General features: G+C 38.4%; 1 protein-coding gene across 3 annotated transcripts in view; it reads right to left on the minus strand.

Annotated features, from left to right (window-relative positions):
* Nucleotides 1-288: 288 nt before the first annotated feature.
* Nucleotides 289-25,264, minus strand: part of TIPRL (TOR signaling pathway regulator) — a 39,071-nt gene continuing 14,095 nt past the window's right edge. For 2 of the 3 annotated variants that reach the window (XM_053605982.1, XM_053605983.1), the window contains exons 2-7: nucleotides 23,558-23,737; nucleotides 22,799-22,898; nucleotides 14,455-14,586; nucleotides 7,200-7,295; nucleotides 4,098-4,160; nucleotides 289-2,453 (exon numbers count right to left, since the gene is read on the minus strand). In XM_053605982.1, coding sequence (XP_053461957.1) covers nucleotides 2,310-2,453; nucleotides 4,098-4,160; nucleotides 7,200-7,295; nucleotides 14,455-14,586; nucleotides 22,799-22,898; nucleotides 23,558-23,737 — 715 coding nt within the window. In that variant the 3' untranslated portion in view covers nucleotides 289-2,309. The remainder of the gene's footprint in view (nucleotides 2,454-4,097; nucleotides 4,161-7,199; nucleotides 7,296-14,454; nucleotides 14,587-22,798; nucleotides 22,899-23,557; nucleotides 23,738-25,264) is intronic. The other variant, XM_053605984.1, reaches the window with a different exon arrangement.

Genomic DNA, 25,264 nt, shown 5'->3' on the forward strand with positions numbered 1-25,264 from the left:
ATGATACATATGATGGGGATTTTCAAAAACAGAAAACATTAACCCAACATGCAGAAACTATCAGCTGATTAAAACCACCCTAGAATACTGAGGAACAGAGGGAGAGGAGGGACAAGACCCAAAGATAAAAGGGGGAATTAGGTTTTTATTTAAAATCTGCCTGGATAATCTGTATACAATGTTGATCAAGTTCAAAACATAAAAGCACAAACAAGAAAGAACTATTCCAAACCATTCTTCTTCAATTAGGCTCTAAGAAAAATTGAAATTAATAAAATAGAGAAAACATTGATCAGTAATTACTTATTGTTTATTCTCCTCTTACAAAAAGACACTTGGGACAAATAAATATAAAACAGCATATGTCATATTTAGCAATGGGCATATACACATTTTCTTGTATTCTCCACAGAAATTAATAAAACTGTAAGAAGCACACTCATCCTATCCACCTCCCTCCCTCTAAAAGGAAAAAAAGAGGTCAATTCTTTTAATTCCCTATAATTTTTAATAACAGATTATCAAACAATCTAGGACTACTCAGAGACAGGACATCTGAATCAACAAGTTTTAAAAAACTTGTTGCACGCACACACACAAATATGATGTTGGCCAGAAATTCCAACTCATGAATATTCTTACAAAGTTTTTCATTTCTTATAATTTGCACGAACAGAGTCTGTTCTGTTCAAATCTGCATGGCAAATAAAATAGAAAGCTAAGTACAACGTGTGTGTGTATGTGTGTATATATATACTTTTCTGTCCTAAGAGAAAGCATTAAATACAGTTATATTTAATATATAGTGAACATACCGTGTGTTCTCTTAAAGTAACAAATTCCTGATTTCCTATACCTTGAAGATGTAGGCAAATACCAAAGGCAAATACGAAAACTATTTGTGACCAAATTTAGATAATAAAATACTTGCCTATTGGCTCACAATATAACAGAGTTTGAGCAATGATGAATATCTAAGGGTATTTGCTTTACTAAAATTTCTCTTCAGGCTGATACCTAGAAAGCATTGCTAATACTTTCAATTAAGTACTCTTATTTAATGATTTATCTATCAAGGAAATTATGTACAACAGTTATTCAAAGTCAGAACAAAAGGGTTTTTTCCTGTGTGCTCATCAAAAAATGATTTTTAAAAATCTATTTCAAATTATTCCTCATTTGGTGCTTTATAATAATTTCCCACTCTATGAAGAGCATTTAGAAGGGCAGAAAATAATTTAAAAATGTTTAAAGAGTCATCATCACAATAACCAAATGAATTTGAAATTTACTTTTGCGTATTTTCTGTATACCTAGATCTTAGACCAAGTATATTTTACTGGATCCCTATAATGCTACAAAAATGAATAATCTTAAAATAGAAAAATTGGCTTTTACATTTTAAACTGTGTCCTCTCCTCCACACCTATCCCCTAAGTATTTTAAGAAGAAATGAATCTTGTTGCTTTAGGAGTTGACATTGTATTGCAAAATACAATTGGTAATAAACCCTTCATACCTTTCAGTATCAGTATCGAATTCAAGGGGTTTATTCACTCTAAGGCTGTATGGAAAATGAAAGTTTAAAATGTCAGTACAAGTAGAACTACCAATAAGAAAAAGCACCTAAAGATGGAGGAAAATAGCCCTGACATTCTGTCAGCAGTAAACCATGTTCATGTTTCCAAATATAATAGCTTAAGTTCTCCAAAAAACTAGGTGTTTGTCATTGTGGTTCTATGTTTAAAACTGCCTTTAAATTTCAAAGTCAATTTAAAATTAGAGGGAATATATATTTTTTAATTTTGTGGGTAAAGATCATTAAACTATGAGATTAATTTCCTGGGTAGCAAGTTACAACTCTTTAGAAGTACATAAAACATCAGACAGGCCAAAATGAAAAGCCAGTACATCAACATGCATGATCAGGAATCCTGTGAAAGTGAAAAGACGTTGGGATTCGGTGATTTAAATTAACCTTCTCATGTTAGAAGACAGTGCTTCAGGAAGGGTGTGGACTGTGCTCACTACCCATGAGACACATACACATCACTACTGCTGAGATACCACTTTGTGATAATTTAGAAATTCAAATTTAACTCCAGAAAATAAAACTCTGGAATATGAATTTGAAGACAGTACGAACAGCAGTTAGGTGGAACCTGCCTGTGACAAGCCTTTATTATTTTTTCCTTTAAGGCTACAGATATCTGCACATAAACAAGGCAATTAATTCTCATAAAAATACCCCCCTACACATAGCCAAGGTGTCCGGTCAGTTCCACAGAGTGCATATGTTGTATCGCATTCTATTCCACAGGTGTACTTTGTTTTGAGTCTTCTGGGTTAGGAATAATTTTTTCTGGAAATATTAGCTTCTCACAAACTGCTTCCTTTATTGGTAAATACTGTGATATTTCATTAGGTTCCGTGAACAGAGAAGGTGGAACGTGCTAGAAAATACATAAATCATATTAGCATATACTAGGTCATCATATTGGTTTTTTTTTGTTATTTTGTTTGTTTTTTTGAGATAAGAGTCTCACTCTATTGCCCAGGCTATCAGCCTCCTGAGTAGGTGGGGCTACAGGTGCCCACCACAACACCCAGCTTATTATTGTCCTTTTCTTTCTTTCTTTTTTTTTTTTGAGACAGAGTTTCACTTTGTTGCCCTTGCTGGAGTGCTATGGTGTCATAGCACACAGCAACCTCAAACTCCTGGGCTCAAAGCAATTCACTTGCCTCTTACTCAGACTGGTCTGGAACTCCTGAGTCTCCCAAGTAGCTGGGACTACAGGTGCCCACCACAACATCTGGCTATTTTTTAGAGACAAGGTCTCACTCTTGCTCAGGCTGATCTCAAACTCCTCAACTCAAGCAATCTGCCCACCTCAGCTTCCCAGAGTGCATGCTGGGATTACGGGTGTGAGCCACCTCTCCTGGCCCTACTGTCTACTTTTAGTAGAGACAGGGTCTCATTCTTACTTATTCTGGTCTGGAACTCCTGAGCTCAAAGGATCCTCCCATCTCAGCCTCCCAGAGTGCTATGATTACAGATGTGAGCTACCATGTCCCACCATATTAACATTTCTTGAAAATATTTTGGTTCAAGCAGCATAAAGCATGCCAATATCAAAATCAGATGCAATATATGCACAGAAGGAGCATCATGAAATGCTCCTAGAAACAGTAGATACATCCTGTTACTGAATCATTCTACTTTGCTGCTAAATGATTTGTATCAAAGATCAGAGTTATATACTTTATAATCTTCCCATAAATGTCCTAATAATTTAATACATCTTAATTCAATCCCTTGCCTTGTTGGTTTTGTAACATGAAAACACTATTATGAGTTAAAGCCTACTATGTGATCTACTATAGAATCTCAGTAAAATTTTTTTTTTTTTGGCAGTGTTTGGCCGGGGCTGGGTTTGAACCCACCACCCTCCAGCATATGGGGCTGGCGCCCTACTCCATTGAGCCACAGGCACTGCCCAGAATCTCAGTAATTTTTCTATCTCAAGTATACTTTATACCCAGATGGAATGGGAACTAAGGGTGACAAAAATATATATCAGGTTTATAGGAAGGTATCACTTTTTAAGCAACTCATTATAGAATCCTAAATTCTAAGGAAACTTTTCACAAGTCCCAAGAGAGCAAAAATTGAAGAATTATGCCAAAACAACTAAGACATGAAACAGAATCAGCATATTTTAGGAAGAAAAGAGACTATGAAGAAAAGAAATCATAGGGTGGCAGGGTGATAAGTGGGAAGAATATCCAATAGGTGCCAGTTACAGTTCCACTGCCACCCAGCTATGTGACTCGGGTAAGCTACACTTCTCGGTGTCAATTTCTTCAGAATAAAATGTGCAAATTAGAGTGAATGATGGCTGAGACATTTAATACCTCTAAGTGTTCTTATATTTGTGGTACTCAGAAAAGTTATGTTATATTAGGTTTTATATCATGGAGTCCCACTAGGTGAATGGATGAGTTTAGGGATATAAATTTAGGTAAATGGGGTTAGGGGATAATTTAACATGAAAAAATAAAATTCAATTTCTAAAAACTGAAATTTAAACACTTACCATTAAGTTAGAAATTTTGCTCTCTCGTGATGTATATTCTCGTAACATGTAGGTCTTGTCAGCCTGTATTTACAAATAAAACAGTTGCAATAAATTTATTTATATTAATTTACAAAATGCTTTCTATTAAACAGTCTGCCTACATTGTAGAACAGGTTGTGAAAGTAGCATGAAGTATGGCAAGAAAGTGTTGTTCTAAACTGAGATAACTCCTATTTAGCTCTCACCAAGAACTCCGAATTATTATTTCCAGTCTCTATAAATTATAGTAATATAGGTATATGTAAACAGATTTCATAATTACCATGTAAAAGAAACATAAACAAAGGTTTTACTCCGAAACAATATATATATAAATGAAATATGCAAGAGATTTTAATATTACTTCAAGTTTAGACTGGGCAAGGTGGCTCATGCCTGTAATCTCAACACTTTGGGAGGCAAAGGCAGGGGGATCACTTGAGACCAAGAGTTTAACACCAGCCTGAGAAACACCCTGAGACCTCTGTCTCTACAAAAAATAGAAAAATTAGCCAGGCATGGTAGCGTGCATCTGTTATTCCAGCTACTCGGAGGCTGAGACAGAAGGACTACTTGAGCCCAGGAGTTTGAGGTTACAGTAACTCTGATAAAGCCACTGCACTCTAGTAGCCCAGACAACAAAGTGAGGTCTTACCTTGAAAAACAAAAACAAAAACTACTTCAAGCTTGGAATTATATCTTTTTCTTAAGCTATCATACCATTTACTATTATGTTCCAAAAACTAGATTAGTACTTATTGTAAAAAACTCAAATAATACTGTAAAAAACTCAAATAATATAAAATTATAAGGAAGATAGTATAAATCATCAGCAGTCACGGCTCTTATCAATAACATTATCTTTAATATTTAGAAATTTTTATAAATTATCTTTTTTGAGACAGAGTCTTGCTCTGTTGCCCAGGCTAGAGTGCCATGGTATCAGCCTAGTTCATAGCAACCTCAGCCTCCTAGTCTCAAGTGATCCTCCTGCTTCAGCCTCCCTAATAGCTATGACTATAGGTGTGCGCCACCACATCCGGTTAATTTTTTCTGTTTTATTTTTTTTTTTTTTTTGGTTTTTGGCCGGGGCTGGGTTTGAACCCACCACCTCCGGCATATGGGACCGGCGCCCTACTCCTTGAGCCACAGGCGCCGCCCAATTTTTTCTGTTTTATTAAGAGTCCTTGCTTTTGTTCAGGCTGAACTCAAACTCCTGCACTCAAGGTATCCTCCTGCCTCTGGCTCCCAGAATGCCAGAATTACAGATGTAAGCCATCACCCCCAGCCCAGAATATTAGATTCATAGTCACTTTTTAAAATTAAACAGAGACATCTTCCCAAGCTAGTCAAATATAATTATCTACCATCAATTATTTTATTTTTATTATTATTATTTTTTTTTTTATCTTTTGCAGTTTTTGGCTGGGGCCAGGTTTGAACCCACTACCTCTGGTATATGGGGCCGGCTCCCTATTCCTTGAGCCACAGGCACCGCCCTCTACCATCAATTTTAATGACTGTATATTTTTCTATTCCGTAAGTATAAAATAAATAAGTTAAATAATGCCCATTTAATGGGCATTAAGCTCCTTCTTTCTTTTTGCTATTATAAACAATATTGCAGTGAATATTCATGTACATACAATTGCCTGGTGAACATTGTTAGATTATTGTATGAAAGAGTATTTTTAGGACATAGTCATATTGTTTAGTTAAGCATAGTTTTTATTTTTATTTATTTGTTTACTTTATTTCAGAATGGTACAAATCTTTTCATGTAACTTCATTTGTACAGTTGAGTTGAAGTTACTAAGTGTGCCCATCAAAAACATAGCATTTTTAAAATTTAGATTTCACTATTTCTGAGAGGCAAAGGTAGCCTACTTTTAGCACTTTGCCACCACTTTTAGAAAGAAAAATAGTCTGTCACAGTCATCATGTTATTTCAAGAAGAAAACCATCAGGAAGTGAAGGATTTGGGAAAACACCAATCTAATCCCATTCTACTGGGTTCAAAATTCTAGTTCTGCCACCTAATAACTGTGTAACATGGGCAAGTTACTTAATCTTTCTTTGCTTTGATTATCTCAGCTATAAAACAGAGATAATAACAAGATGGATTTCACAGGGGTGTCAAGAGAGTTAAACATTATTATGACTACGGTAACTAATACTGGTGGTCTCTAATTCCTCATCCTACAGGATCACAAATCTAAAGTTAAAAATTCAGAAAGGACAGGCTACTATAAAGATATTAAAGGAATTTTTATAACTCAATTTAAGTCCCCCTTCCCCCCATTTTCAAGCACTTTTTAAAAACCTTGCATGGTAACGGTTCCTTCACATGGGACATGGACCTTTCAAACTTAGAACAACTATCAAAATAATTACATAATACAACCTTGAGGAGGCCATGTGATTGGTATTCCTAACATCGGGACATACATAAACAACATATACTATAAACTAAGGTTTTCTTAAATACAGATTAAGTACACAGAACATTCTTTAAAAAGCATCAGATCTCTCCCCCATTAAGGAGTGTCTTTTAGTAAACATTTTCTGGAGGCGGAGATTGGTAGCTCATGCCTGTAACCTTAGTACTCTGGGACACCAAGGTGGGTGAATTATCTGAGCTCAGGAGTTCAAGACCAGCCTGAGCAAGAGACACCATGTCTACTAAAATTAGAAAAACTATCTAGGTGTCCTGGTGGGCATCTGTAGTCCCAGCTACCCAGGAGGCTGGGCAAGAAGATCACTTGCGCTCAAGAGTTTGAGATTGCTGTGAACTATGATGATGCCAGGGTACTATCCAGAGTGAGACTGTCTCAAAAAAAAAAAAAAAAAAAAAAAAAGAAAGAAAAGGAAAAAAATATTTCCGGCTACCAGAGCTTTTGGAAAAGGAATTATGTTTCAATAACAGCATGCAGTTATAGTGAATCTGAAACATCCAAACTTAAAGGTTAAAAAGACTGTCATATAACATAAGTATTATTTAATTTCTCATTTTCAAATTCACAGTGAAACAACATAAATAGGCCCGATATCACGATATATTCATTAAATGAGAATAAGTACCTCATGGTAAAGTCTCGTGTCATTCATTCTGATAAGTACTCCATCAATTCTCAAGAAAAACCGCAACAGCAGGAAAAAACTAGAAGGCATTACTCTCTGGAAAAGAAAAGTACATTAATATTTTAATGAAAATCAAATATTTTATTACTTTGCTAAAAGAAAAACATTTTTTGATTCAAATAATTTTAATTTATAGGAAAATTATTTCATACACAGATCAATATCTGTGATACACTGGGCACAAATATTTCCTTTCCAGTATCTTCTCAAGTTAGAAAAAATATATATAGATTCCTCCCTCACCCTACTCTATTTTTTATATTACTGCTAACTACCCAGAAGTTGTTCTTGTAAAAGATTGTTGTTTAGTTATAGCAGAATAACATTGATAGCATTTACTTTCAATTTGTAGCCAGTGAAGTCCCCACTGTTTTCCTAACTTGATAGAAGATGTCTATAACATTGCCTGACCTTATCTTTTTCAGTGGTTTGGCCACTGCCAATCATAATCCCGAGGGAACTTGTTTAAGTCATTTAACTCCTGTGTGCCTGAACACATTGTGCTTTTAAAGGAGTTACATTTGCGCAAAGCTTTTGTCTTCACAGGGAATGTCTCAGAAGGCAGCTACATTGCAAGCCCCAATAGGGCCTGGGGGCCACCATCAGAAATGGGATGTTGGCCTAGAGAGCAGATGAACTAATCCCACATGTCATTTCTTCTGTTGAGCTTCTAAGACTTGCTAGTAAGAAGAATGCTTCCATCTCTTGCTTTTCCTAACTTCTGTAAAGACTATCACATAAATCCAACGTCTTTTTCCAGTTTCCAACCAGCAGATAATATGAATCACTTGCAAAATTCTCAGTTTTGTTCTCTATCCCTCTTAGAAGCTCATGATTGTGATTATGATGTCTGTCTCCTAAGTGCTGTTTCAAAGATTAAGTGTAAAATGCTAAAAACAGCGCAAAACCCTCCAGAATGGGCCTTCCTAACATGTTGACATTGAAAAATTTATTTTTTAAAAAAGCATTAGAAGACGGCCGAATTCACAGTACATAAAAATCCCTGAACTTAAAGGTTCTTTGTCCTAGCTTCAACGAGCCTCAGAACCTTGTGTAAATTATTTAACATTGTGGCTTCAGTTTCCTATGATAGAAAAATGTTTTTTCTAGGTTAAAAGATACTGAAGTTTAAAAGACTTAAATCATGTCCAAGTCATATGAAAATTATGTTCATTTTAAGAAATGGTAGTACTGATAATAAATGTCAAAACTAATAAAATGAAGATGAAAGGAAAGCCTAGTTCAGGGGTCCTCAAAGTACAGCCCGCAGGCCACATGAGGCAGTGTGAATTGTATTTGCTCCCATTTTGTTTTTTACTTCAAAATAAGATATGTGCAGTGTGCATAGGAATTTGTTCATAGTTTGTTTTTTTTTAAACTATAGTCCGGCCCTCCAATGGTCTGAGGGACAGTGAATTGGCCCCCTGTTTAAAAAGTTTGAGGACGGGGCGGCGCCTGTGGCTCAGTCGGTAAGGCGCTGGCCCCATATACCGAGGGTGGCGGGTTCAAGCCCGGCCCCGGCCAAACTGCAACCAAGAAATGGCCGGGCGTTGTGGCGGGCGCCTGTAGTCCCAGCTACTCGGGAGGCTGAGGCAAGAGAATCGCTTAAGCCCAGGAGTCGGAGGTTGCTGTGAGCTGTGTGAGGCCACGGCACTCTACTGAAGGCCAAAAAGTGAGACTCTGTCTCTACAAAAAAAAAAAAAAAAAAGTTTGAGGACGACTGGCCTAGTTCTTTGTCACTACATAGAATAATGCATTTTCTGTGTAGTATATTTTAATAATGTATTTTTTATATTTTATAAATACAAAATATTTATAAAATACAAAGCATTTATAAAATATAAAATTTTATAAGACATAAATATAAAATATATAAAAATAATTTATATTTATATTAAGTATTTTAATAATATATTTTTTATATTTTATTTTACATAAAATAAAGCCAAAATACCTTAACAGAATGCTCTATTCCGTCCAACCAATTAGATACTATTTCATATTGCCAAAACAATGGTTTATTAGAACACTTTAAGATATTCTTACATCTCTCATCACAGCTACAACCCCTGTGCTTTCTAGGTATAAATACTGAAGAAAGTACTAGTGGTAGAGAGAAAGGGGCTGATGAAGAGTTTAGGTCTTTATACTTAGTTGAGTAAACATGCTTGAGAAAGAAGCTGACTTTTGACAACTTGATGTGTCACAGCAAATTGGGAAGCACGTTACCTGACATAACTGTAATTTATAGGAAAGAAGGATGTGCAACTTTCCCTTACAATTCAGAAGTATTTATCAACCATCACGCTCAGCACAACACAAGCAGGAAGCTGAAGTATTTATTTCAGGATTACATAATGGAGAAAATAGGAAATAAAGAGACCAGAGTTCTAGTGCCATTTCTATCACAATTCAGTGGTGTATTTTAAGGCAGCTGTTCTCTCTTAAGGATTGTCTGGGAATTTGTGAGGGTATTTTTTTGTTGCCACAATAAGCAAACAGTACTGAAATTTAGCAAATAAGGATCTGGAATGCACAGGACAATCCTATTCAACAAAGTCTAGTCCCGAGTTCCACAAAATTATAGTATTTCTCTCGGCATTCATGTAGGTAAAAAAAAAAAAAAAAAACTATTTATAAATATCCAACCTTATAATTTAATTCCATTTTACACAGAAAAAAATTCACACACACACAAAAAAATTCACCCAATTATCCAAGAAAGTAGTTTATAAGTCTAGGAAAGGTTATATTTTGTTTTATTTAGAACTTTATTAAGAATTGTTCAGGGTGGCGCCTGTGGCTCAGTGGGTAGGGCACCAGCCCCATATACCGAGGGTGGCAGGTTGGAACCTGGCCCCAACCAAACTGCAACAAAAAAATAGCTGGGCATTATGGTGGGTGCCTGTAGTCCCGGCTACTTGGGAGGCTGAGGCAAGAGGATCACTTAAGCCCAGCAGTTGGAGGTTGCTGTGAGCTGTGACGCCACAGCACTCTACGGAGGGTGATAAAGTGAGACTCTGTCTCAAAAAAAAAAAAAAAGAATTGTTCACTATTTTGGAAAATTACATCACCTGAGGCAGACCTGTTTGTCCTATTTGATTCACTGATACCTGACATCTCTGCTAGCCTACATTTAGGGACACAAAATTCTAACCTAAAAACAAACATTGCTGAGAAAAGCTAATTCAGGAATACAAAAGAAAAATTAATTTCTGAAGCAAATATCCTTTTTCTTTTGAGACAGAGTCTCACTATGTTGCCCTGGGTTGCCATGGGGTCACAGCTCACAGCAAACTCACACTCTTGGGCTTAAGCGATTCTCTTGTCTCAGCCTCCCAAGTAGCTGGGAGTACAGGCACCCACCATAATGCCCGGCTATTTTTGGTTGTAGTTATTGTTGTTTGGCAGGCCCGGAATGGATTAGAATCCGCCAGCTCCAGTGTATGTGGCTGGCGCCCTACCTGCTGAGCTACAGGCACTGAGCATGAAACAAAACATCTTTTAATTGCAGATAGATAATACCACTTATATAAAGTTATCAAACCCAGAATAAATTCAATGAGGCAAATCTAAAATATCCCAGACGTCTTTGGACACAGAGCTCTTTCTCCCTAGAGAACTGCACTGTAAGGAAATTATGGTTTTCTTTTTTTTAATAAAAACTTGTCTAGGTCTAGAATTGAAGACAAGGTGAGAAGAACACTGCAAAACTTTGAACCTAAAAGATTCTATCCAAAAATAGCAGGAACCTAAAATAAATTGCTTTTTTTTGGATTCAAAGTCTTACTCTGTTGCCCTGGGTAGAGTGCTGTTGTGTCATAGCTCACAGCAACCTCAAACTCTTTAGCAATCTTCTTGCCTCAGCCTCCCAAGTAGCTGGGATTACAGGAGTGTGCCACCATGCCCGGCAAATTTTTCTACTTTTAGTAGAGATAGGGTCTCACTCTTGCTCAGGCTGGTCTCAAACTCCTGAGCTCAAGCAATCCACCTACCTCAGCCTCCTATAGTGCTAGAATTACAGGCATGAGCCATGGCGCCTGGCTCAATAAATTACTTTTTTATATAGGCAGCTTCTCTTGTTTCAACAATATTTCTTTGCAGAGTGTTTTATGATTATCATGAAAACCAAGAAACAAACATTCATAAGCAACTGGTCTTGCAACTCCAAAACACTTAAAAACCTTGGGCCATGTGTGGTATCTGATACCTTGTAATCCCTGCATTTTGGGAGGCTGAGAAGGAAGGATTGCTTGAACTCAGGAGTTCAAGGTTCAAGTCCAGGCTGGATAACATAGCAAGATCCTGTCTCAAGAACAACAACAAAAAAAAGAGAGAGAGAAACCATCCCATTCTAAGTTTACAAGACCTCTCTACAATATGATACTGACTTTGATGTCTTCTTAAAAAATTTTAATGAAATCCTTCCAGGCATTCTTAACAATGCAATCTGAGGGCGGCGCCTGTGGCTCAGTCGGTAGGGCGCCGGCCCCATATACCGAGGGTGGCGGGTTCAAACCCGGCCCCGGCCAAACTGCAACCAAAAAATAGCCGGGCGTTGTGGCAGGCGCCTGTAGTCCCAGCTACTCGGGAGGCTGAGGCAAGAGAATCGCTTAAGCCCAGGAGTGGAGGTTGCTGTGAGTTGTGTAAGGCCACGGCACTCTACCGAGGGCCATAAAGTGAGACTCTGTCTCTACAAAAAAATAACAAAAACAATGCAATCTGAACAGGTGTGGTGGCTCACGCCTGTAATCCTGGCACTCTGGGAGGCCGAGGCGGGTGGACTGCTTGAACTTGAGTTTGACACCAGAGTGAGACCCTTTCTCACTAAAAATAGAAAAACTAGTCAAGTGTGGTGATGGGAACTCCTAGTCCCAGCTACTCAGGAGGCTGAGGCAAAAGGATTGCTCAAGCGTAAGAGTTTGAGCTTGCTGTGAGCTATGACTCCATGGCACTCTACCTGGGGCGACAGAGTGAGACTCTGTCTCAAAAAAAGAAGAAAGAAAGAAAAGAAGGAAGAGAAAGGAAAGGGAAAGGAAAGGAAAAAGAAATCCTATCACATAACTCAGAAAAGTTAGACAAGGTAAAACGAAGGTACATTTTAAGATGACATTATTCTTCAGTTTCAGACTTACTATTTACTTCGGTATACATATACTGCATTTATGCCCATATCTTCTTGAGCAGCTCCTTCATCCAAGAAAACATATGTGCTCTCCACATATCTATCCACTTATATACATCACAGATATTACCACCCATTTGGATACAAATGCACAGACATGCAACCTCATAATGAACATTCAATATAGTCAAATCAGTAGGTGGGTAGACAAGTGGAAAGTAACCATGACTGGAGGAGTTGGAGAGAAAATAAATCTAAATGAAAAAAAGTAAATTCAGAGAGAGTTATAAGTGGGCAAGAGAGTTCGGTGCTATGAAAACAGTTATCTAATGCTAGAATGATGATTTACAATCAGATGATACAAAGAAAACTTGTAAATAGTTTCATAATCTTAGATATACTAATCTTTTTGGACCCTGTCTATAAAACACGAAGAAGAGGGTAAAACAATTCTCTAAAAATTCCATTAAAATTCTAAACTCATATAACTCTACAGAAAAAGTTGACTTGAAAACAAGTTTATTCCTGTTGTTGTATTACTGTTGTCATTCTTTAAATCATAACAGACATGATCATTATGCTCTAAGAATAATGTCTGATGGTGAGGTCTCTGTCTTTGACATATCTCATGATAAAGCACTGTAACTGAAAGGTTAAAAATAAGTACTTATATAGCAGCTCAATTCACAATTGCACAATACGGAAACAACCCAGGTGCCCATCAACCCATGAACTGATCAATAAACTGTGGTTATGTATATCACAGAATACTATTCAGCCATTAAAAAAAGATGGAGACTTTACAGCTTTCATATTTACCTGGAAGGATTTGGAGAACATTCACCTAAGCAAAGTACCATAAGAATTAAAAATCAAGCATCCCATGTACTTGATTCTCAGTTGAAACTAGATTAACAACTACAGGCCCACATGACAGAAAAATACAATTAAATTCAAGAAGTGGGGAGGGAGCTCAATAAGATCCCACCTAACAGGTACAATGTACAGGTATATGGCACATTTCCTTACAAGCACAAATAATGTAACCTTCCCTCATATTAATTCAACATAAATAAATAAATAAAATTCAGAGCAACACACATACACATAGTACTTATAATAGGAGTATAAAAGGGATTATGTAACACTGCCCAGGGGAGTTACAAAAAGGCCTTATTGAAGAAGTGATATTTTAGCTGGATCTTAAAGGACGAATCATTTAGTAAAGAGTTTCAATTGAGGTTTTTCTGGAAAATGTTAGAAACCAAACCACAACCTAGTGGTAAACAAATATGGATAACTGCTAGTAGCCATTTATTTCTTTTAAGCATGTTCCACCAATAATACTACTAATGGAAGTCATTTGTCCTCTACTGTCTACTGATAGAAAACAATACAAAAAGCGAAGGGTGTTATTTCTGTTTTCTATTTCTATGCTGAAAATTGAAGTGGTAGAATAATGCACTGAAATCCTAACACATGGGTCACTTTTTAAATGACATCCACCTTGCTGTATGCAGAGCCTACCAACATCATCAATGTGAAAATTAAGCCAAAATCTTCATTCGAGTTAAATAATAAGCAAATAAACTACAAAGTGGCTAGGCTGGTCTATTAAAAAATGCTGTGCTAGGCTCGGTGCCCATAGCTCAGTGGTTAGGGCACCAGCCACACACATGGAGGCTAGGAGGTTTGAACCCAGCCCGGGCCTGCTAAACAACGACAACCACAACAAAAAAATAGGCAGGCACTGTGGTGGGCGCCTACAGTCCCAGCTACTTGGGAGGCTGAGGCAAGAGAATTGCTTAAGCCCAGGAGTTTAAGGTTGCTGTGACCTGTGATGCCACAGCACTCAACCGAGGACAACATAATGAGACTCTGTCTCCAAAAAAAAAAGCCATGCTAAAAGTCTTAACAATAAACTAAGATTCTGTGATATTCAATAAGATCTACTCAGACCCAAGTGAAATTGTACATGATTCAGTGTGATTCAAAGCGATTCTTACATTTCTGCCCAATATTAGGAGTAGAAGAGAGACATTAATTTCAAATAAAAATCATAATACTCACAATTTTCACACTCAGGCTTGAAACTCCATGATCATGAAGTTCATCCTCAAACAGAAGAACTTCTTCAAAAAACTTAATCTGTTCCCTGGCTTTCAATTTCTCTGTATCTATATGATCTGTTGTAGGTACAACCTAAAAGAAAAAAAATTTAAGGAGCTATGCACAAAAAAATTTTAAGGAGCTACAGAAACACAGGAAAGTACTTTTGCCTATCAATCTTTCTTATACAGCCAATGCTCACAATTCTAAATTTAGTAGGTGTTGTTAGTAGACATCAAAGACCAGAATATCCTTCGATGCTGAAAAATGAAGATATTACGGACATCTGATATTATATCTTCACAAAAAGGAAATAAAAATTCATCATTTTTCGCAGAAGTCAGATCAAAATCGAGCATTCTTTTTTGACTATGAAAAAATTAATTAACTGAAAATCAGTCAGTGTGATGAGCTCCTACCACAATAGAAGGTCAAAGCTGTTTTGTGCTATGAAAATACATTTATTTTTTTGAGACAAAGCCTCAAGCTGTCGCCCTGGGTAGAGTGCTGTGGCATCACAGCTCATAGCAACTTCTAACTCCTGGGCTTAAGCGATTCTCTTGCCTCAGCGTCCCAAGTAGCTGGGACCACAGGCGCCCGCCACAACGCCCGGTTATTTTTTTGGTTGCAGATGTCATTGTTATTTGGCGGGCCTGGGTTGGAATTGAACCCGCCAGCTCAGGTGTTATGTGGCTGGTGTCTTAGCCGCTTGAGCCACAGGCACCGAGCCTGAAAATACATTTTTAAGGTGATACCTGGGGCTCATTAAGTAGGGCGCTGGCCCCCTATACCGAGGGTGGTTGGTTTGATCCCTGCCCCGGCCAAACTGCAACAAAAAAATAGCCAGGTGTTGTGGCAGACGCCTGTAGTCCCAGCTACTCAGGAGGCTGAGGCAAGAGAATCACCTAAGCCCAAGAGCTGGAGGTTGCTGTGAGCTGTGATGCTAAGGAACTCAACCGAGGGTGACAAAAAAAAAAGAAGGAAAAGAAAAGATAAGAAAATACATTTTTAAGACATTTATATGGGGGGCGGCGCCTGTGGCTCAGTGAGTAGGGCGCCGGCCCCATATGCTGAGGGTGGCGGGTTCAAACCCAGCCCCCCTTGGCCCCATATGCTGAGGGTGGCGGGTTCAAACCCAGCCTCGGCCAAACTGCAACAAAAAAATAGCTGGGCGTTGTGGCGGGCGCCTATAGTCCCAGCTACTCGGGAGGCTGAGGCAGGAGAATTGCCTAAGCCCAGGAGTTGGAGGTTGCTGTGAGCCGTGTGATGCCACGGCACTCTACCAAGGGCAATAAAGTGAAACTCTGTCTCTACAAAAAAAAAAAAAAAGATATTTATATGGGACTTTAAAAATATTTTTCCATTTGAATATTGTCTATTTTCTCAACCAAACTCCCCAAACCTACAAACAAAATTAAGTGCTTTAAATAATAAGGTAAACAAGAACTTTTAGAGAAATTCTAAGGGAAACTCCTGGCACTGCAAAGGACTTTGAACAAAGCTGGCAATTTTTTCAATGTATTATCTTGTAGCTCACAGAAATACACTACACAATCTAACAAAAGCATCAAAACCCCCAAGGCAGATCATGTCAGTGGGTCACTGAACCTGAGCATCTAAATAGTAGCAACAAAGTATGAACTATGATATCATTTTTTACTAATTCAAGTTCACCATAAAATGTTCAGCTATTCTATTCTTTGGCAAGGTTTATCATAAGCAAATACAAACAGTGCTTGTCAAACCATAGATATTCAGTAAATAGTAACTATTATTTTGCTTTACTTAACAAATACGATTAGGTCATTTGTTTGATTTACAGACAGAATGAAGAAATGGTAGAGTAATTTGAAATAACTGGACAAGAATTATAAGAAAATAATAAAGGTTGCTAAGGAGACTGCAGAGATTTGGGGGAGCGATAATTAAGTGATGTACAGGGGGAAAAGGTGCAATGAAAACAAAGTGGCACAATTTGTACATGATTGTCAAAAGGTGAAAAAATGTCCATAGTTTTCTGGGCAGACAGGCACCACTCCTGAAGATGAAAAGCGGGAGGTGAAGGGAGAGAGAGTGAAGGGGCAGGGCATATAACAACCCCTTGTATTACACACAGGCTCATGATCTATTAAAGATAAAAAAGATGACCTGACCACTAGGGATGTCTAAGGTTATAATACTTAAGTTAGTGTTAAATATACACACTTGTAAACTCACTTTTATACAGCTTAACTCTAATAAATTTTATTACATTTTTAAGATTCCTCTTATAGATGCTCCTGACTTCCATAAAAATCAATCATCATGTGAATTTTCTCATTGGTAAATTGCTCCTTTATTAATGTTTCATAATTCTTCAGTAAATTATTGGCTAAAATGAATCCATCAATTTTGGCATTTTTATACTTGTTCTTATAAATGTTTGAAAAGATAGACAAAACTAATTATAAAACACAAGTTAGAGATATTCATTATATTTAACTTTATGTTATCTTCTCTTTTTTTCTTTTCTTTTTTTTTTTTTTTCGTTGCAGTTCAGCCGGGGCTGGGTTCGAACCCGCCACCCTTGGTATATGGGGCTGGCGCCCTACTCACTGAGCCACAGGTGCCGCCCTATGTTATCTTCTCTCACTGGCAATGACAAATACATCTAAAACTTTATACTTGTCAGCCCTCTCTCCTCCTGAATTTACCTCCTCCCTGAATTCAAGCATCTGGAAAAAAACAAAAACCAGCTAAATGTAAAAACATAGGGAACACTTCTAGCTTCCAGTATTGCCCGAATTAAGTAACCTAGACAAACCCTTCTCTTGCTGAAGGCAATTTAAGAAGCTGGCTGAAAAAACAAAAACTTCTTAAAAGCATCAAATGGCCAAGGCAGTGAGGAGTTACTGGGCTGAGATTTAGAAGAAGACTATAGTCCAGAAAATTGAGTCTGTACTTGGCAGACTTGCTCCCTAAGGCATCAGCATTAGCAGACCCAGAGAAGACTCTGGCCTCTGGCAGCTTTTGATGCCATCTTTGTTCAGTGCTCACTACAGGCAGCAACCTCGCAGAATTCCCTGCCTACTCCCAATTTGGGGATAACATCCTACAGAGCTATACTGGTTTCAGAGCTTCTTATCTCCAGACCCAGTACACCTCAAACTCTGTCCCTAGACCAAGGTTAGCAAATTAAGATCTGTTGGTCAAATGTGCCCTGTAGCCTATTTTTGTACGGACTGCGAACTGAGACTGGTTTTATATTTTTTAAATGACTAGAGGGGAAAAAAAAAATCAAAAGAAACATATTTCAGGCTCAGCGCCTATAGCTTAGCAGCTAGGGGGCTGGCGGGTTTGAACCCGGCCTGCCAAACAACAATGACAACTACAACAAAAAATAGCCAGGTGTTATGTCAGGTGCTTGTAGTCCTAGCTACTTAGGAGGCTGAGGCAAGAGAATCACTTAATCCCCAAGAATTTGAGGTTGCTGTGAGCTGAGATACCACAGCACTCTACCCAGGGCGACAGCTTGAGACTGTGTCTAAAAAAACAAAAACAAAAACAAAATAATAACAAAAAAAGAAATATATTTCATAACATACAAAAATTATATGAAATTCAAATTTCAATGTCCACAAATAAAGTTTTATTGAAACACAGACATGTTCATTCATGTATCATCTCATCTCTCCTGGTGGTTTTCATCACAACAGCAGAGCTGAGTAACTCCAACAGACATTCTATGCCCCACGAAACTTAAAATATGTACTGTCTAACCCAGAAAAATTTCCAGACCTCTGTCATTAACTATGAATATTCTCAAGTGCTTATCAGAAATAAGCAAAAATCTTCTCTGGAGAAAAACAACATCCTCCTAAGATTCAAACAAAAATATAAAAGGCTGGAAGCAAGAAACAATTGTAAAAGGGACTTTACCTAACAAATGCAATCAGAGTAACCTGGTTTCTTGTTCCCTTAATGAATCTCCAACAACAATAAAAAAATAAATAAATAAATAAAAAGGCATATTAGGCGCCTAGACATCCTAAGTTAGAACCAACTAAAATAACAAAGTCCTTATAGACTCCAGAGATTGAAATTTGAGATATGATAGGCCTGCATTTGAGATATGATAGGCCCGTATTGTGTTGCAATAATAAAATACCATATATAATACATCTTTTTTTTTTTTTTTTGAGGCAGAGCCTCAAGCTATCGCCTTGGGTAGAGTGCCGTAGCATCACAGCTCACAGCAACCTCCAACTCCTGGGCTCAAGCAATTCTCCTGCCTCCACCTCCCAAGTAGCTGGGACCATAGGCACCTGACACAAGGCCCAGCTATTTTTTTGGTTGCAGCTGTCATTGTTGTTTGGCAGGCCCAGGCTGGATTCAAACCTGCCAGCTCAGGTGTATGTGGCTGGTTCCTTAACCACCTGAGCCACAGGTGCCAAGCCATCTATTTTTATTTATTTATTTATTTTTGAGACAGAGTTTCAAGCTGTCACCCTCGGTAGAGGGCCGTGTCATCATAGCTCACAGCAACTTCAACCTCTTGGGGCTTCAACCTCTCTTGCCTCAGCCTCCCAGGTAGCTGGGCCTACAGGCGCCTGTCACAACACCTAGCTTTTTTTTTGTTGTAGTGGTCATTGTTGTTTGGCAGGCCTGGGCTGGGTTCAAACCTGCCAGCCCCCTGGATGCTGAGCTACAAGCGCTGACCCAATACATCTACTTTTAATCTTGATATTTCAATAATATTAACTTAGTTCCCCTGACATTTGAGATATGATACTGTTACAGTAATAATAACAACTGCCATTTATTGAGATCTTTCTGGGTTACAGACACTATGCTAGACACTTCGCATACATAATCTTTTTTTTTTTTTTTTGAGACAAAGTCTCACTTTGTTGCCCCCAGTAAAATGCTGCGGCATCACAGCTCACAACAACCTCAAACTCTTGGGCTCAAGAGATTCTCTTGTCTCAGCCTCCCAAGTAGCTGGAACTACAGGCAACCGCCACAACACCCAGTTATTTTTAGACACAAAGTTTCACTCTGGCTCAGGCTGGTCTCGAACCTGTGACCTTAGGCAATCCATCTGCCTTGGCCTCCCAGAATGCTAGGATTACAAGTGTGAGCCACTGTGCCTGGCCTCTGCATACATAATCTTTTTTTTTTTGGTAGAGACAGAGTTTCACTTTATTGCCCTCAGTAGAGTGCCGTGGCGTCACACGGCTCACAGCAACCTCCAACTCCTGGGCTTAGGTGATTGTCTTGACTCAGCCTCCCAAGTAGCTGGGACTACAGGCGCCCGCCACAACGCCCGGCTATTTTTTTGTTGCAGTTTGGCCGGGGCTGGGTTTGAACCCGCCACCCTCAGCATATGGGGCCGGCACCCTACTCACTGAGCCACAGGCACCGCCTGCATACATAATTTTATTTCCAACTCACAGCTGGTATTATCTCCAGTTTACCAGAGAGAAGTAAGGAAGGCTTACTAAGATGAAATTGCTTTCCCAAGCTGGCAAATGATGGTGCTGGGATTTGAAACCTGCTCTGTGTTCTGCCAATGCCTGTGCTCATTACCACAGGTGAGTGGGTGATCCCATCGACATTTATCAGCAACACCTTAGAACAAGTTATAGTGTAGGCTGAAGTGTCAAGAAAAGAGTACTGAACAAATGCTTTTCACCTCCTACTACTCACACCCCGTTTCTACTACTGTGGTTCTTGCTCCTCAGTCAGAGCTAATGCTACTTCATAGCCTCCCAGAGGCTTTTCATAAGTCAGCCCACAAAGTAAATCATCATTATTGCATGAGGTTAAAACACGTCCCCATTTCCTCACTCTTTATAAAGAAATAGCCAATGGCTATGTGCTCTGCAAAGCTTTTCTTTTGTTTTTTTTTTTTTTTTTGTAGAGACAGAGTCTCACTGTACCGCCCTCGGGTAGAGTGCCGTGGCGTCACACGGCTCACAGCAACCTCCAACTCCTGGGCTTAAGCGATTCTCTTGCCTCAGCCTCCCGAGTAGCTGGGACTACAGGCGCCCGCCACAACGCCCAGCTATTTTTTTGTTGCAGTTTGGCCGGGGCTGGGTTTGAACCCGCCACCCTCGGCATATGGGGCCGGCGCCCTACTCACTGAGCCACAGGCGCCGCCCTCTGCAAAGCTTTTCTTTCTTTCTTTCTTTTTTTTTTTTTCCAGAGACAGAGTCTCCCTTTATTGCCCACGGTAGAGTGCTGTGGCATTACACAGCTCACAGTGATCTCCAGTTTTGGGCTTAGGCGATTATCTTGCCTCACCTCCCGAGTAGCTGGGACTACAGGTGCCTGCCACAACACCCGGCTATTTTTTTTGTTGTTGCAGTTTGGCCGGGGCTGGGTTTGAACCCACCACCCTTGGTACATGGGGCCAGCGCCCCACTCACAGAGCCACAGGCACCGTCCCCTGCAAAGCTTTTCAATCAGAAGAGAGGAGGGAGGAGAACATTAATCAATAAATTACTGTAAGGGCCTGAAATAACCTTGCTCTCCCATTAGACCATAAAAGAGGAATCTGTGTTCTCTGTTGTAGTCACAACTCCTAAGAGTAGTGCCTAGTAAGTAGTAAGAGCTTAAGAAATACTGTTGAAATATACATTTCCTTAAAAACTGTATTTTGTACATGTACTAGAAGCATAGAAAAATAGTTAAACCTTGGAATGTAGGAAAGGCAGAAACTAAAGATAATACTTAAGTTCCTACCATGAACTTTTATCTTCTCAAAATTCAAAATTTCTGTAGAGAAAAGGAGACCATACAACCCTATCTTTTTAACATTTCTGTCTAAGCACCAACATATGATATGATATAGGGTCTCTAATAATTTTTTATTTTTTTTCCCACCCTGGATAAAGTGCTATGACATCAGTGTAGCTCACAGCAACCTCAAACTCCTAGGCTCAAGCAATCCTCTTGCCTCAGCCTCCCAAGTAGCTGGTACTACAGGCGCCTACCACAAAGCCCAGCTAGTTTTTCTATTTTTAGTAGAGACAGGGTTTTACTCTTCAGGCAGGTCTCGAACTCCTGAGTTCAAGCAATCTACCCACCTCATCCTCCCAGAGTGCTAGGATTATAGGTGTGAGCCACTGCACCTGGCCTTGATAGTTATTTTTTATATAGTAAGAACCTCCATAGTTGACCACCTCAAGTTGACCTAATTTTCACAGATTGGACATATAACACATGTACATGTTAGTACAGTAGGCCTAGTTTCTTATGTTGTCCACCTCTGTATGTTGACCAGTTTTTTATAGTCCCTTGAGTGGTCAACTTACAGAGGTTCTACTATAAATAGTTTCTGCGGAAATAATTTCATTCTCTGTAATTGTCTGAGATACACATCCTAAGCCAGATTTGGTTCATTTCTGTCATACTATAGGATTTCAAAATTAGCTAAGCTCCCAACATAATACCTATCAACTTCACATTCTTAGTGTCATTTACTATGAAGTTAATCTCTTCTTAAGAGAGGCCTACAAAGATGCCACTTAACATTAATACAGAACTTTATAATTTGTTGAGAACTTTCCATGAAGTATTTCCTATCAAAACTACTGTGGACGGCGCCTGTGACTCAGTGAGTAGGGTGCCAGCCCCATATACCTAGGGTGGCGGGTTCAAACCCGGCCCAGGCCAAACTGCAACAAAAAAATAGCCAGGCATTTGTGGCAGGTACCTGTAGTCCCAGCTACTTGCAAGAGAATCGCCTAAGCCCAAAAGGGCGACAAAGTGAGACCTGGTCTCTTTAAAAAACAAAACAAAACAAACAAAAAAAAAAACTCTACTGTGAAGTAGATATTTCTGTTTACTAAATTTACTGATAAAACTGAGACTCAGATTAAGTAACTTGCCTAAAGTCGTATCAGGTTCATACTCAGTGTAGGCAAGGTACAAGCTTAACATTGACCAGAAGTTCTGTTTGTCTACATATTTGTTCATCTGTAAATTTATAAACTACTCACTAGCAGGTTCTGTCTTAACCACCTAATACATTACCAAAGACAGACAAATATTTTAATGCTTCCTAAAGGTGATGATAACACTGAAGCAGCTGGCCATTGCTACCAACCACACTTTTAAAATTATTGTTCCACTTGGCCTCTTTTATTTTCTGCTGATAAATCAACAAGCAAAATCCCCTCACATTTAGGTTCTGAAGCCTGCCACAATAGAAAATGAGGACAATGAAAGTAGTGGCAAAAAAGTAATCCATTACCAGAAAATTCTATTGCTGAGAATGTCGAGACAATTCATGACTCATAAAAGCAAAAATAACATTTACCTTTAACTTTAGAGATTCTCCAAGTAATGTTCCCTTATAATCTGTTGTATAGGTCCAATCATAGGGTTTAATAACCTCCTTGGAGTGTTCACCCTCCGTCCTCAAATACCAAAAGGAGAAGGATCAGATTCAGTGATATAGAAAGTAGACCATCTGTATTCATATACTACATCAAATTACATTCTACAAATCATATAAAATATCCTACTAAATACATACACTTGTCATAATTCACTAGTACAAAATTTTTCTTACAGTTTTTCTGCACATTTACTGTTATTTAACTTGAAATGTGCTGATGTAGTCTTTCCAAATAGTCTGTACACTGCCTGAAGGCATGGTTTAAAGGCTTATACGTATTTCTTTGTATCCTCCAAGGTACCTAGTACATAACAGGCACAAACTAAATAATTGCTTATTTAATTACCAAAGAAAACACGTTTTCTTAATTTCAATGCTCCTCAAATATTCAATACAAATAATAAGTAAACATTTTCTTTAAAAAAGAACATTAAGTACAATGTTCTCTCCCCTAAGGAACACTGAAGGCTTTAAAAAGTAAAGTTAAATTGTAATTCAATTTAAGTCAGCAAGTATTCAAGTAGTAGGGTTATTAATCTCCACTACTAATGGCTGAGAAAAATGGTCTAGAATGATACAACTATAAACTTCAATAGAAATACTAGCCATTCATTCTAACAAAACACACATAATATCGTTACTGAGTATTTCTTTCAACTCTTGTGAATGGATTCTCACCTGCTTTCCTGCCATTCTTCAGCACAGGCTACTTTAAGCATTCCTTGATAGTTGTTTACGCATCTTAATGCATCTGTAGCATTGAACTCAATCCCAAAGCCAGAGCCATGCTGAATTCTTAAAACATTGTCTCCAAACATCATTTCAGGAAGAGATGGCATATGCAATTCATCAGCTAACCTATACATAATGAAAAATCGAGTGAGATTATTTTACATCACTGTTGGCACTTTTATTTCCTTTTCATCCCAACAGAATTCTTCCTACATTATTGAGTTAAATAACATAAGATTTAATAAACATATACAGTAGAACCTCCATAATTGACTACATCCCTACTTTGACCATTTCCTTAAGTTGACCTAATTATCATTGACCGGACATGCAGCATATGTACTCACTCAATGGAAGACTGACCTCTATACAGTGATCACCTCTGTTAAGTTGTATCTCTACCCCTAGGACTATAACACAGAATATTAATTTACCCTCTATCACTTGACAGTTGAGTCCACTCTACACCAAGCAGTAGAAGATGTGGGTTGTACTGTATTGTATTTTCTTTAGTATAAGTTCTTCTTTCATGTTTTATTATTACCGTGTTGGATTAGGCCTAACATCCTATTGTTTATCAAGTGTCGCAAAAAATTTCTTTCTTCTTTTTTTTTCAGCAGAAGATTTTTTCAGTGTGAAGGACTGGTTTGAACTGTAAGTACATTCTACAATTACTGAAAAATTTTACACTTCATTGAGACATGATGGCCCAAAGGAAAGAATTCAAAGAGCTTACATTGAAAGAAAAGGTTGCTCATCTGTATTATCCAGAAAGCAAAGCCAAAGAAAAACAGCAGAACATTTTGACATTAGCAAGACCACAGTAAACAAACCAAAAACATAAACCTAAGTACTTGGGAGAGATATGGTAAGGAAAGTAGAGACCTACAGCTGAAAAGGAGGAACACTTCCCTCCATGAAATCAATGAAGCCAATGATTCAAGACTTTGCTTTTAGCACAGGAATTCTGGGTGGCAAAAGTCCAAGCGTGAAATGGTTGGCTCAAGAAGTTTAAACTGTGACATGAGATCTCCCAGAAAGTCCGTGGTAAATACAATGAAGTTCCAGTAGAAGCTGTGGAAGAGTTCATCAAAAGGTTTCCAGAGTTTGCCAGAGACTTCAAAAATGACATCTTTAATGCTGATGACTTTGGACTCTTTTTCAAGGCAATGCCTGAAAAGTAGCCTTGTCCCTCAAATGTAAGAGCAGAAAACTTTTCACAGAACATTTCACATTTCTCCTTTGTGCTAGCTCAACAAAGAGAAACTAAAGCCGTTGATGACTGGTAAAAATCAGCAAAGCCACATGCATTCAAGAACCAGAAGCCCAAAGACCTTCCTGTCACTTGGAGATCAAACCAATGCACATGGAACACTGGTCCCCTATTTGAGAAGTTGATAAGGGGTATTGACTGAGAAATGAAGATGAGACCATCTTCTCTACTGACAGTAGACAACAAAAGTCAATCACCTCACAAATGTAACACTTAAATTTCTGCCTCCAAACACGGCCCCCAAAATCCAACCTTTTGACCAAAGCATCATCAAAACATTTAAAATGGGGCGGCGCCTGTAGCTCAGTGGGTAGGGCACCGGCCACATATACTGAAGGCTGGCAGGTTCGAGCCCGGCCCTACCCCTGGCCAGTTAAACA

Source organism: Nycticebus coucang, chromosome 10 (genome assembly GCF_027406575.1).
Source record: "Nycticebus coucang isolate mNycCou1 chromosome 10, mNycCou1.pri, whole genome shotgun sequence".
Lineage (NCBI taxonomy): Eukaryota > Metazoa > Chordata > Mammalia > Primates > Lorisidae > Nycticebus > Nycticebus coucang.